At 41.3% G+C, this 14,101-nt stretch overlaps 1 protein-coding gene across 3 annotated transcripts; it reads right to left on the bottom strand.

Annotated features, from left to right (window-relative positions):
- Positions 1–735: 735 nt before the first annotated feature.
- On the bottom strand, positions 736–14,101 carry jakmip1 (janus kinase and microtubule interacting protein 1). 3 transcript variants are annotated; one of them, XM_086084546.1, is made up of 23 exons: positions 13,914–14,101; positions 12,412–12,747; positions 10,638–10,970; positions 9,775–9,936; positions 9,199–9,411; positions 8,840–8,995; positions 8,522–8,668; positions 8,165–8,329; positions 7,785–7,844; positions 6,900–7,028; positions 6,642–6,770; positions 6,184–6,267; positions 5,275–5,337; positions 4,760–4,858; positions 3,848–3,949; positions 3,693–3,746; positions 3,538–3,603; positions 3,346–3,414; positions 2,731–2,808; positions 1,804–2,013; positions 1,173–1,238; positions 960–1,036; positions 736–879 (listed from the first exon to the last, which is right to left on the bottom strand). In XM_086084546.1, the coding sequence occupies exons 2-22, from the start codon at positions 12,496–12,498 to the stop codon at positions 986–988; spliced, it is 2,523 nt and encodes an 840-aa protein (XP_085940672.1). In that variant the 5' UTR covers positions 12,499–12,747; positions 13,914–14,101; the 3' UTR covers positions 736–879; positions 960–985. The 3 variants fall into 3 exon arrangements, with proteins under 3 accessions (XP_085940672.1, XP_085940673.1, XP_085940675.1); XM_086084547.1 differs by having other exon boundaries at positions 8,840–8,953; XM_086084549.1 differs by lacking the exons at positions 736–879; positions 960–1,036; positions 1,173–1,238; ... (4 more) ...; positions 3,693–3,746; positions 3,848–3,949 and having other exon boundaries at positions 4,447–4,858; positions 5,214–5,337; positions 13,914–14,099.

The raw sequence follows: 14,101 nt of genomic DNA, 5'->3' as shown, positions 1-14,101 counted from the left end.
GCTGTTTTCACTTCACCCGAGTTCTCACAGGGTCACGTGCACCGTCTTTTGGTTTGCTTTTGTCCCCGTGGCGACTTTTTACCCTGTAACGGTAGTAACATAAGTATATGTAAAGTGTATGCATCACACAACTAATTATTTTTGCTAAGTGTAGACAGTTGTGCTTCTTTGAATATTGATTACACTAATCTATTATTGATATTGTTAACAGCTTGGTAGCAAGTTGGAGAGGACCGCAATCTCTCAAGTTACTTCAACTCCTCTTTTATACTGAACAAGTTTTTCACCAATAATCCCAAATTGCTGCCAACAATCTTAAGGCAAATATCTGCGATAATCACAAAACATTAAAAATAAGAAATCACAACAATTATACCCAAAGTCAGGATGTGTAATAACCGTGTTTGCTGCACTGTAGTTTCCTCTTCTCCACGCAGATACGAGTCAGCAAGTTCATCCAAGTGGATTTGTAAACGTGTGTTGCCCTTCTGTTTCCTTAGAAACACCACAGAAGTGAACCTTTGCCGGAATCCTTAACTTGCCGCCCCCTCCCTCTATGCACTTTAATCTTCTCCTCCCGTGGCTCTTGTACCCTCCATAGCGTTTCTCCAGAAATCCAAGTTGCGTGTGTCACACAGCGGCGTCAATGTTTTTGTTCCAGGTCCAAATATCAGCAAAGCAGTCATTTAGTAGTCATTTATAAATAAATCTTGCATCTCGTGTATATACTGTATAGAGTTCTTTGTTTGCAGGTGATTTCTTCTGCAAAAAAGTGCAATTATCAAAAAAGGCCATTGGGTTTTCATGAGCTGTCTACAAATGCATAAAAAACAATTATGTGTTGTTTTGTCCTCTCTTGCTTCTGCAGCAATTTAACACCTGAAAATAAAACAGCAGCAGATGTATTATTTCATTAAGAGGCCTTGGGTGAAAAGTAGCACAACACTCGGTGTGTATACCTGATGTGGTTCCACAGTCATGTTCATTAAGGCCAAAGAATAAAGGCTAAAGAGAAGAACAAAAAGAGGAACAAAAACTAAAAGAACAAAAGAGGTTCAAAGTTAACGTGTCAGGAAACAGAGAGAAGAAACGCAGTCGTCAGAACAAATGTTGAATAATAAATGGTACTTTTTGACAAAATACATTTTGATTCACTATTACATAAGAAGTACCTTTTCTTCTATTTCTTTTATTTGCCTCTTTTGCAAGTCGATCCTGTCCTCCAGCACTCTAATTCTCTGCATGGCAAAAACACATGTAGTTAGACGGTCAAAATGTTAGCATTGAACACAACCACCGACATTTTCCCAAAGTAACTTAATTCTGGTTAATGAATGAGTCTTTATTACAGGCTACTTTCCTTTTCTAAGGTCTCTCCTGTTGATTCTTGACTCATAAAGTGCCAGTTAGTCAAAATGCATCCGATTAGTTAGTACAGATGAGTAGTTCATTATTCATGTGTTTTGTGGCTGCGGGGTGCTCGCTGTTAGTGATTAAAATGAAATTTAAGGTGCTGTGGCGTTTGATGAGAAACATACAGTAAAACTACTGTGTGAGTTGTTGAGTGGACAGATGCTGAAGGAGCAGGGCAACACTAAGGGAACGACGGGGACTCATCACAATGAAACAGACACACTCGCAGTCATTCTGTGACACGGTTTCACTGTGGACACATTTACAGGTAGCGAACACACAGGGATACTGCATCTTTTCATAGCGCCAGATATTTGGTGGTCTGAAAGGTCACATGGGTCCGATTGAAGAAGGGCTGTGACCTCAACTGGAGTTTGTTTTCAGCCTTACCTGTTGGGCCTGCTGTAGGAGCTCCATGCGCTCCTGCAAGATCTGAGTGTCAAACTGCCGGCTCTGCCGGAGAATCTGACGCCGCAGCTTGTCCACCGCGAGCCTCAGCTCCTCCCTCTGCCTGTCCGTCAGCGACTCAGCCACCGCCTGGCACGACGGCTGCTCCTGCTGCAGAGCGCTATACAGCGTGGCCTCCAGCTCCTCGATCCTCTGCACAGGCAGCCACATACACCACAAACAAACAAACACACACACACACACACAACGCAAACATAACGGCATGCACATGCAGATGGGAAAAAAAACACACAAAGGCATGCAAAAGAAATCAATGAGGCACACAAACACACGCAAATGTGATCATGGCAGATATGGGTAACACTCTTCCACCTTGTTATGCTTCACCCTCATATGGTAACTAAACACTTTTTAAACATTATCCTGCAGATCTTTTTTACTACCTAACTTGTCACTGGAAAAACTACAATGGTTAACATTATAATTTGCGTAAAACTCATTTAACGCTAGGATCCAGTTCATACCAGTGATTCATACTGAAAGTGTACAACCTCATTGTCACATTTTAATACATTTATATATAGATGACTTAAGTGAGAAATGTTAGAGAGTAAACAAGTGACTATTTGAGAGCAGAAAATTCAGCAAATTCTGTGATATTACAATCTTTCTGTATTCAGTGGTAAAAGATGCAGTATCCCGACACACTGTGAAAAATTTTGCCTCCATGGGAAGTGTTGCATTCAAATGCATCATGCTGAAATGAAAATGGTGCACCCTTGGGTTCCTGATTGACTTTACAGTGAACTAATATTGACTTTAAGAAAACTTTGGAAAATGTTAACTATCTGCCATCTTTAATGTAAATGCAAGATATGCTGCTTGTAATTTTCTGGTCTGGCTCCATACCATGTAGGCCTGGTCCAAGGCCTGCTTCCTGTAGTCCAACTCCTCCTCAAGGAAACCCTTCTGCTTGCTAAACAGCTCCTGTGGTAGAATGTCATTGATTGATTGACTTTTTGACTGATATGGAGTATGTTGGAAATGTAAATAAATACAGTATAAGTAATAGAATGGCGTGAAAGTCACAACCAACTGTCCTAAAGACCATTTCAGCAAGATGAAGTGCTTTAAAGCAAATCCATCTTTAAAAAAAAAAAAAAGGAAATAAATACATAAATGGCTCACCTAGGCTTCTTTAAAAGTCAGAAATGAATCCAGCATATCTATCATTAAATCATTTGATGTTATTTTGAAACATATCCATGGATTTTCGAAGGAATTCACGACATATATTTTAGCATTCAATACATTTAGGTTAAAGAGTGTGTATATTAACCATTACACAAACTTTAAAAATGCTGCTCTTTAAGGGAAGCTGTGCCTTAAAACTTAAGTTGCGTGATTGCCTCATACATTTAAGCACTGTAACATCCAAAAATGTGGCCAATATATTATTTTAAAAAAATAATAATAATTAAATCATAGTGACTATCCAGTAAAATCAATGAGGCAAATTTTCACCTTGTCATTTTCCAAGTCAATCATTTTTTGCATCAGAGCGGCCTCTGTGTTGTCAACCTGTTTCAACCACTGCAAAGCAGGAACGTGGGAGGGAAAATTGATTCATGGATGTTAATAAATGCATTTTAATTTCATGGCAACAGTATGGACTAAGTGTACATACACTATATTGTTATCATTCCAAGAGCTTACCTTTTCACACAGCGATATAACTGTGCCAGCTTGGATCACTGCAACCTGCTCCTCATTTCGGAGATTCTGCGAACGCAGATAATAAGGATGACTCATTTGCAAAAAGTCAAGCAAAAAGTGGAGCACATTTCAATCAACATTATGCTCACACGCACCCCGTTATCTCCGAGGATATCCAGTTTCTTCATTAGTTCTGGAATGACTACATCCTGAGCAGATTAAACCCAGACAGTGCATTTACAGTAAACAGTTTGGAAAATGGATGGATGGATAGTGGGTTTTAATAGATGATTAAGTGGGTGTGGTTTACCTTGACTCCCTCCTGACGGCAGTAGACCTGGAGGGCACTGCTACTGTTCTCAGGGAATGCTGACATGTGAAGATTGAGGGCTGGAGACCTTCGCTCTCTTTCCTACAGATGCACACTCAAGGTTAACAATTGCATACTAATAATGCATTATTGACGTCATATAGTTTTGTAAATCCGTAAAAAAAATAATTAAAAAATCAGGAACTATTTGTAAACTGTTTAAAGTAGATACAGCATATAGACTTAATGACGGGTTTACTTACGATACTGAAACATGATCTAGAGCGGCCAAAATGATGGAGGTGGGACAAATAAACAAGTCAAACCAACAAGGAGTATATAAACACATGCTGAAACTCAAAATTGACAATGACATCTGTCACTCTGCCTTCAGTGAAAAAGACCTGGAACATAAATAGATGCACACTCAACAAACAAGTAAATGTTGGTACAAGAAAAATTACTCGCAATGTAATATACAAAACATTGATGAGATTTTGATATGATCCATAACCTCCACTTCATGGAACATGTAAAAGAACATTCAGGACATGCATGCACAAACAAGAGGGAAAAAGTGAACAAAGATGGCATTTGGATGGTACTTAAAACTTAAAAACATTTATTCAAGTAAAATTATATTCATTTGAGAATACAACATTCATTTATTTAACATTCCAAAACAGTGCGGAGGTATGCACAAAACCGCCATGCAAAAGAAGGAGACACGGGGGCATACTTGGACAAAATTAAAAAAAATGGCTTTTAGAAGTAGAAGTACAGTATAGTACTGTACTGTATATTCAGACAGTACATCAATCTGGCGAGTCACTGTATGTAAGCGTGTAAGCATCTGGAGCTGAGATTGTTGTCGCCTCCTGGTGACAGTTTGACGATGGTACACTCTCTTACTTCCAGTTCCAGCACCCGGAATTCCAGCAGCTCGTTTTGGTCCCGAGCATCCTGAACCTCGGCCTGCAGCCGTGACTCTGCCTGCTGCAGTGCACACATCTGCACACAGATGTGTCATGTTCTCAATGCAATAGAAATTGTCTAAAAAATTACATTTCTTTCTAGATTTCTATAACGGTGCAGGTAGTGACAATCTGACAAATACAGTAATCAAACACCTACAATAGGGTGCTGTAGAACATAGCGATGGCACGTGACTATAGGCATAGTCTTTAATAGAGTGCTGTATATGCATACAACATAAGCTGAGATCCAATTGACCACGTAGTAAGAGGATTCTACACCACTATAATTAAGATACTGTTGAAATACGTTGTAAAAATCCAAAATAAAGGCTGAATTATTGATATTGCTTTTGAAGTAGTTCTAATTCATCTAATCAGTTTGTGATTACCTCGTGATAAGCAAAATGTTGACGCCGATGAGTGCATATACTCCAGCAGCATGTAAACTACCTTTTCGTGAAGTTCCTGGCTCGCCCTGAGTAAGTGCTGCTTGTCTTCCACCCACTTTGAGTCCTGTCACAGCATCCAGATGGAATATGAGAGGCAGGCACAGGCAGAGATAAGCAGAGGAAGAGAACATGTACAGGAATCATACAAAGCTCCCAGATAGAAGAAGTTGGTGCCGCTGATTCCAAATGACACATGCAAAGTCAACATAGACACAAAGACAGAAGAACAGAGTGGTAGCAAAAGTTTATTGATCCAGGGAAAGGAAGTCCTCTTATGAGGTAACGGAGAAAAGCATGCCGATAAAGCCACACTCGTAAAGATGTTTACAGTGACAGAAGGCATTCAGAGGAAAAATTCAGCAGAGCATCAAATCACAACACAGAGCTGGATCAGCCATGCATGCAGCGTACACAGAAGAGATGAGTTTTACTAATATTGTACGGCCCAAAAAAAAAAAAAATCCTGTAATGCTTTGTGAATGCCATTAAAAATGAAAATGTGCACACTAAAATCAGCAACATTAGGTGAATTAGTCAAGATTTGACTTAACTAGATATGCATTTGGTTTTGATCCAATATACAACATAATGTAGTACCAGGCTTAGCTTTTATACATATACCAACTAATATAAATGTAAAAATCTAGTCTTTAGGTTAGGAAAAAAAATGTCTAAGAGGAGGAGCCAACAATATAACCACTTATTTTCCTGGTTACAACAGGTAGGATAGTGGACAGCATGCAGGTGCCCAGTTGTGATACCACACATGCAGGAAGTGACATCAGAGGAATCTGCGGCAGACCTGGTCGGCATAGCGCCAGCCCAGGAGCAGAGCTGCCAAACAAACATGCAGGAGGGCCAGTGACAGGAAAACCCGAGAGCTGCGGTCGCCATCTCTCGTCTTTGTTACCTGCCCCCGTTCCACCAGAGCCTTCTCCAGGTCCAGGATCTTGGCCTGGCAGCCACTGAGCTCTGCCTGCAGTTGCTCACGTGTCTAAGGGTTAAAGGTTCGAACGGAACAAGATTGAAAGGTCATCAAGGATTCTCAAAGGGCTTCCACAAAGAATCACGAAATTAAATGTCAGAGTGGCTTAAACATTTGATAATCATACCGCAACTGTATTTAACTTTGAAGTGCTATACAATTTGATTTGCAATTAATGTTTTACAGATGTTTTTTAAACACTTATTTAGGTACATGCACAGTTTTTATTTTCCTACATTTAAGTTTAATGTTTTAATTTTAATTAAATAATACAGTATATAAATAATAATAAATAATGTAATCGTTATGTTCAAGCTGTGCACAATATTACTGAAACGTACAATAATATTAAATATACTGAAAATGTAATTGACAGTACACACCCTGGCTTCCCTCTCAGCATCGAGAGAGCCTCCAGTCTGCTCTTGCAGGAGGGCATAGGCTCGCTGGAGAGCCTGGTATTCTCTGGTGAGCTGGCGAAAACGAAGCTCCGACTCCTCACGAGAGACACTCTGTGAATCGGGAGCATTTCCTTCAACTTCACTGACAAAGATATCTTCTTCCCTTATTTCACAGCAACCAAAACTTCTGTACAGTAGCCTTATTTCTTGCAATACAGAGACATTTTGTAAATTCCTTACCTCCTCTAATTCCTCCTCTGGAGTGGCAGGTGTACGGTCAGTGAGGTCAGTGTTAAAAGAGGTCAGAGAGGAAGTCTCAGACTCTACGGATTCCTCATCAAATCCAAAATATGTCTCCACAACATGCCTCTGTGGAGAAGAATGGAGGGAAAAAATGACATACATTAAAAAATATATATATGCAAATGTACTTCTACTTTTGCTGATCTGCCATCCCCCCGCCCCATTGTTTTTTTTGTTTTAATGATTGTTCATAAAGCCCTTAGAGATCTTACCATCGTGTTTATAAGTCATCTCCTGGCAACCGGAGAAGTAAAGGCAGACCAGTGCACACAGACAAATAAAGGCGGAGAAGTAGAGGATGAGAAGAAAGTACTCCGTCATGTTGCCATTGGACCAAAAACAGACTACACAAAAAGCTACTAAAGATTGCCTCACAACATGACTCTTATCCAAGAAAGTCACAGCACCCAATATCAACCTCGCCAAGGCAACAACTATTTCCAGGTGGGGGGTGTGGGACAGCTGTGTGTCGACTACTGACTCCTCCTCCACCCCCTAGCAACAGCCCTGATGCATTAGCCTCAACATGTTGGGCATAATCACAGCAATTGCTTCATCCAGTTATGCATCCTCGCATCAAAATCTCCCCAATCACACGCACCCATTAACATTTGGTGTATATAAAATAAAAAAATATATAGAATTTTACTCTGGCTGTTACATTACATTACTTCAGTTGCATTGTTTTCATCACAAGGAGAACTGTCATCAATTCTCTTGAGCCCAATTAAGCACACACAGACGCACGGAGCGGTACTCAAATGTTCACTCAAGCACAGATGAGATGGTTGATCAACGACTAGATCAACATCCTGTACTTACTTTGGTTAATTTGAGAGTTTTTCGCTTCGCCTTCTTGCCCATCACCAAACGCTCACGTTCCTGAACACAAACATGATAGTTGAACAGTCAAATAAATGGTTTGCAAATATGCAGAGCGAATAAAATACAAATCGAAATAAATGCTTCATGACAATTTCTTGTGAAAAGGAGTTATTTGGGAATGAATAGAGAGATATAATATAGATAAGCATACTGTGAATGCTGTTCACTACATACAGTATAAGACTAAAAATTTTAAAAGGTTTAACCAACAAATCACTTGTGACCACTTTTTAAATCTATTTATTCTTAGTTTAAATTCAGAAAGACATATTGTGTGGTTTGATAACAGGCTATTGAACCACGTTGAAAAAGTTGACCTGAGTGAGTTCATCGATGATGCCGCGTTGTTCTACAATCTGGAGCTTGAGAAACTCTACTTCCTGCTCCTCGTGGGCGTGGCTTAAGTCTGTCAGGGAACTGGGCCGCTTTAGTTGGTTTTGGTGGGTTTGGTGCTGCAAGGGGTGACGGGAAGCTTTTTCCTTCTAAAGAGAAGGAGACAGCAGCCAAATGAAAGCTCTCAAAAATAGTTCATGTTTTTCCTAAAACGTCCACTAGAGGTCATCTATGAGCACAAATGTATAACAAAAAAAGGCAAAAGCGTGATAATCGTCCTTTCAGCAGCATGAAAATGTCATTAATCTTTCTTTATGGAACAAAGCAAATGTGATTCTAACCATCTCAGCGTTCTCGCGACTCAAGTTTTTAAGTTTCTCCTCCATCCGCTGCAGTGTTTGCAGGAGGTCATCGTTCTTCTTGGAGAGGCGCTTAGTCTTTTCAAACATGGGCTTCATCTGGCTCTCTGCCTCTCGAACTCTCTTCACCTGGAAAGTGAACAGAAACAGAACACACCCTCACCATGGTTCTGTGTGTCCTTTCCAACATATTTAGCATAAAACTAAACATTACTCCTTAATCGTCCCCCATTTTGTTTTGCACTTTGATCTGCGCTCGCTCTCAGTGTCTGTGAAGGTATGTGAATGCGGTGCCCTCACAAGTTCATTCCTCTCATCGGCCAGCAGCGCATTTCTGTCCTCCAGCTTCCTGATGACCGAGTGGAGCTCGGCTATCTTCAGCTGGAACCTCCTAGTGTCACGCTCCTCCGTCTCCTGGGGAGCAGGGGGGAGAGGGGAGGAGGAGGAGTACAAAAACTGAACAAGGGGAAGACGTGCATGCGGGCGGGTGAGCGGGCGGGTGGAGGTTCATGGGAAGGAGGACGTGACCAAATGCAAGATGAGAACTGAATGCATTGATGCCGCTAAGAAATAATAGACAGTATTTGTATACCTGTAGTATCACAAATGTCTCACCCTGTTTGAATATCAAAGCGTACGAATCAGGTTGCTAAATATACCTGGTTGTTGAGCAGGTCTGTGTTGTCCCCAAGCCCAGTCACCAGCTCTCTCTTTGGGCTGCCATGGTTGTGCCTTTCGGCCTCCCGTACATGAACCAGCTGCTCGTCCAGGGCTTCCTTCTGCAGCTGGAGTTTCTGGGTGTAGCCGGCCTGCATGCCCAGCTCTCTCTCCAAGGCGCACACCACGCGGTCCTTGGCCTTTAGCTCATCCATCTACGAGAGAAGATGGGGAGGAAAAGGGCATGAGAAAGAACATTTCAATTAAATTTTGATTTTCGGAAAACGTAAAGGGTTAATGACTTGAACCATTCCCGGTCTTCTATACCAAAGACTGCAATTATTGAAGCCTTGCGGTTAACGAGACACTGACGCGTTTATTACTGACCATCACCACACAGTGAGGCAAAGTCACAGCAAGACAGCAGTACGTGTCCTCTAACCTTCATCAGTGAGATAATCAGAAGCAGGAAACCAGATGCTGGTGAGTGAAGAGAGCTTTGCCTGCAGTTCCAGTAAACATAAAACTAACAGATGTTGCATCTGTCAAACTACGGCAACATGTTTTTGTGGCCTCACCAATCGTCGGATGTCTCTCTCACAGTCACGTTTGATGCGGTGCACTTCATCCTGGTGCTGCTGGTAAGCTGTCCTCAGATCAGCTGCTTTGGCTTTATCGGCTTGTAGTGCAGTGGCCAGAGCCTCGTCGGCCTGCTTCCTGGCTGCTTTTAGTTCTTGGATCTAAAAGACAGGTCAGCTGTGGTGTTGGAAAAAAATCGATTCTGCAATATATCGCGATATTACAGTGCGCAATTCTTGAATCGATTCGATATGCGGCCAAATCGATCTTTAAAATGTCTCACTTAGGGTTAGGATTCACACATTAAGCTTGGAAGAATGTTATATTAATGGAACATTAAGCCTTAATATTTGATTTCAGTGCTGTTCAAACATGAAACAGACTGCAATCTGTTTGTTAAATGCAGTGGCTCAGGTATAAGCCTGAATTTTCAGATAAATAAGTACATTTCCACACAAATTTGACAGTGTCAGCGTCATCTCAAGCATGTACAATTGATTAATATTTTCTAAATTTGAGTAAAAAAATATATATATATATCGCAATAATCAATTTATAAATTTGCATCGGGATTCATCGGTATCGAATCGAATCGTGACCTATGAACCGTGATACGAATCGAATCGCCAGGTACTAGGCAGTTCACACCCCTACAGGTCCGTATTCACAAATTTGTAAACAGCAGGTCTATTCAATTCCACTGACGCATGGCCGTGATAGAGGCGTAGTTTCTCGGGGAAGGCGACCTGCGAAACAATAGCTTGGCAACAGGCTGTTCCCCGCCGCATCCTGTTTTTGCTGCACGCATAGCGTCCACGCTCCTCGTCAACAAAGCCGAGAACGCGTACATGCTGAAACATACCTCTTGTTGGAGCTTCAGTCTCTCGCCATCGAAAGCTCTCCTGGCCTCTTCTCGAGCCTCCCCGAGAAGAGCGTTTTTTAGCTTGTCAGCGGCGCCGTCTCTCAGGGCGTGCACGAGTCCCTGGAGCCGCTGTACTTCAGTGTCGCGGATCTTAATAGTCCTGGCCAGCTCCGCTTCGTGCTGCCGTGCGAGAGCTTCACGTGCCATTGCGGTCTCGCGGAGCTTCTCCTCGTGGAGTTTGGCGCGCAGGTCAGTGAGCGCCACAGCATGTTTGTGCTGCTCCAGCTCCCGGGCCTGCCGCTGCTCCTGGAGCCGCTCACGCAGCTTACACACCTGAAGAACGCCATTAGCCCATGGTCAATATACACGGAAGCGGTCATTTTATTACAGTACCGTGGCGGGAAAAGGTTTTTGCCTCCTCCCTTCCTCTTTTTTTTGTTTGTTAGGTTTTTCACTCGATATTTATCACGCGTTTCAATATCACAACATCAATTTGAAAAACTCGAGTTTATATAAAATACAGTTTCTAAATGCTTATTTAAAGTACTGGCTCCCAGAACCTAATACATAACTAGTTGTACCAGCCTTGGCAGCAATAACTGAAATGAAGCTTTTGTAATGACTGATGATGGATCTTTCACATTATGTGGAGGATTTTTGGCTCACTCTTCTTTGCACAATTATTTTGACTCGTCATATTGGAGAGGTAGGGCGACGCAATGAATCAAATTAATCGTCATTTTTTTAAATCCAATTGTTGAAAATTTGCTAAAATGTGAAATAGAATGTTGTCTTCTGGATTATTAAAAGCTGTTGTTCTTATGTTCTGTAACATCCAGAGGTTATTGTGAGTTATCATTTTGCACAAGTGGCAGAATGCTGGATGCGTGGTTTACATGACAAGATATTTACAATAGCTACCAACTACTTCATTTTGGCAATCAAGCGCAAATTATAAATGTTAAGTTTATGTTAAAATTGATTTAGAATCAGTATACGTTATTGTGAATAGAAAGAAACCTTTAAAAAAACATTTGTTGGGTTTATTTATTATTATTATTATACGTATTTTTTTTAATGTACTATGCGTTTACTCTTCTTTACTGCTTTTACTCTCTCCTCCCCTCACTTTGGACACCTTCCTGCCAATGGCACAAGGGATGCAAATTAGTCAAACGGCTATAATCCCATACATTTGTAAATGTTCATTAATGTGTTCTGTTCAGCCCTTTTATGGCATCTCAACAGAAGAACAGAAAGTTCTAGAAGCAGTTAAACGTTCCTTTTCCTGGTGCAAGCATGAAGTAGGAGTTGAACATTACAAAGATGGCTGTAAGTCAGTGTGTGGCGATAAAATAGGGCACCATGCGAAAAATAAATATTTATATACTACTCAGTCAGCATCTTTTCCATGAATGCTATGCACCAGTTCTTTGTTTATACTGTCATTACAATACAAGTCATATAAATATAAACCAATAATTATAATTTCCTCATAAATTGTGTTTGTGCTCTGTGTGGCCAAGAGAATAATTCCCACTTATTTTTCATGGTGGTGGTTGTTGTTTTTTTGCCCAGTGATTAGTTTCTCCCCAAGATAAATATCAATTGGCTTAGCAGAGAAAAGCGCCCCCTGTAATGTATAATACTGTAAAAGATATTTCAAACATCCATCTATCTATCCATTTGAATTTGTGTCAAAGGCAGACTACAGCCATTACTGCTCGTCTGTCAATAATATAATAAAAAATTCAAATATTCATCCCTTCCGTACCTTGCCACGCTCCTGCTGCAGCTCAATCTGGATGTCCATCATTTTGCTCCTAAGTTCCTCGTTGGTGGCCTGAACTGGGTCAGCCATCACCTAGAATTTCTCCAGCTTCCTTCCCTTCTTAAGGGGCGGGGCCGCAGGGGGTGTGGCGGACCACATGGCACTTCCAACCAATCGGGGCAGCCATAGAGAGGCAGGTGTGGTGAACCGGGAGAGGAGAGTCAGTCGCTGCTGCTGCCGAGGATGATGATGATGATGATCTTTATGGCGAGTCTCACTTGACGGACCAAGATGCTGGTCAAGCAGACATCATTGCAGAGGGATGCAGAGAAGAAAAATCTATTGTAAAGGAACCACAAACACAACACAAAGACCAGAGTTATAACATTACATATTAAGTAGGGGTGTGCCCAAAAAAATCTATTCTCATTTAGTACGATTCAGAATCGATTTTAAATGTCCCAAAATCGATTTTATTTAAATTATTTTATACTGTCTTGCCCTTGTCTGTGTGTGCCTTTATTTGGAGCGCTGTTCATGTTGTACCCGATTTGGCCACTGAGGGGCAGTGTGGTTCCACGCGGTCTAATACACTGTTAAGTTGTAGCCACATTAGAGAAAAGAAGGAAAAAGTCACGATCAAGTTATTCCAATAAAAGTTTTTGTTTTTTTCAGCGTGGAGTCGTTCTTTTGAGTGATAAAAGTAATTAGCATTAGCGAGTCAGACTGGAGTAGATCATTACAATTCCTTGCCCATATATAGATTGAAGCGGAAATCATTGTCAATCAAATCATTTGGAATCAAAAATCGTTCTTAATCGAAAATCGATTCTGAATCGCAGACCCAAAAATCGGAATCGAATCGTGAGACATTCAAAGATTCCCACCACTAATATTAAGTTACCCTATTATACTGTATGAACTATAAAAGTTGGTGAAAGCTAATTCCACACTAGGTACTATATTTCCTCATATCGTGTCCAGTGTATACTATATGTATGTAGTTGCATAGTGTTAATGAGAGCACTCTATTCGCCAAACGGAAAGTGGACTCATCTAATCACTTCTTACAAAAAAAAAAATACAAAGCAAAGTGAGCATTCACAACCACATGCAGCGCCATCTTTAAGCTATGTTGGCATTGCCAAACATTAATACAACACAAACAGATGGCTGCAACAGTTGCCGCGGAAACCCTTGCTCCCTCAAAGTCTTTCACTCTCACAGCGGGGGATGACCAGTAGGAGCAATTTCCGATTGGATTTGAGATTCTCAAACCAACATGTAAGAACCAATCATCCAAGCACTGTGTGTATCTCATACGATCTCAAAGATGAGGTTGACTGAGAGGCAAAAATGCGGTGATGCTTGAGGGCCAGGAAGCGTACGCGCGTGCATGGTCAAACCTTGGCTAGCAGTACAAGAAGGAAGCAGGGCGGACAAAGGTTACGGCTTCTATCAATAATAGAGAGACGGGGGGGGGAAAAGCCTGCGGAAAAACAAACCTTCACGCGTCTCCACCGTCTTACATTTTGCAGCCCTCACAAGCTGCCATGGCAATGGACGCGAGCAGAAGCAACCGGGGATCTCGCGCTTGTTCACGGAGATGTAGAGAGTTCATTCAGTCAACGACGCAAGTGCACATTCTTTGACTCTTTACACCGAGTTATCAGCGAGTGACACACATTCGCTC

The sequence above is a fragment of the Leptonotus elevatus genome, chromosome 9 (genome assembly GCF_054856555.1).
Source record: "Leptonotus elevatus isolate MCC_2025b chromosome 9, RoL_Lele_1.0, whole genome shotgun sequence".
NCBI lineage: Eukaryota > Metazoa > Chordata > Actinopteri > Syngnathiformes > Syngnathidae > Leptonotus > Leptonotus elevatus.
This window is presented reverse-complemented; position numbering and strand designations above follow the sequence as displayed.

Coding starts and splice junctions, on each gene's coding strand:
- jakmip1 (XM_086084546.1), bottom strand. CDS start 12,498: ATGGCTGACCCAGTTCAGGCCACCAACGAGGAACTTAGGAGCAAAATG. Junction 10,971..12,411: donor TGCAGCAGGAGCGTGGCAAG/GTACGGAAGGGA, acceptor GGCGTTCTTCAG/GTGTGTAAGCTGCGTGAGCG. Junction 9,412..9,774: donor AGAGAGACATCCGACGATTG/GTGAGGCCACAA, acceptor CTTCTCTCGTAG/ATGGATGAGCTAAAGGCCAA.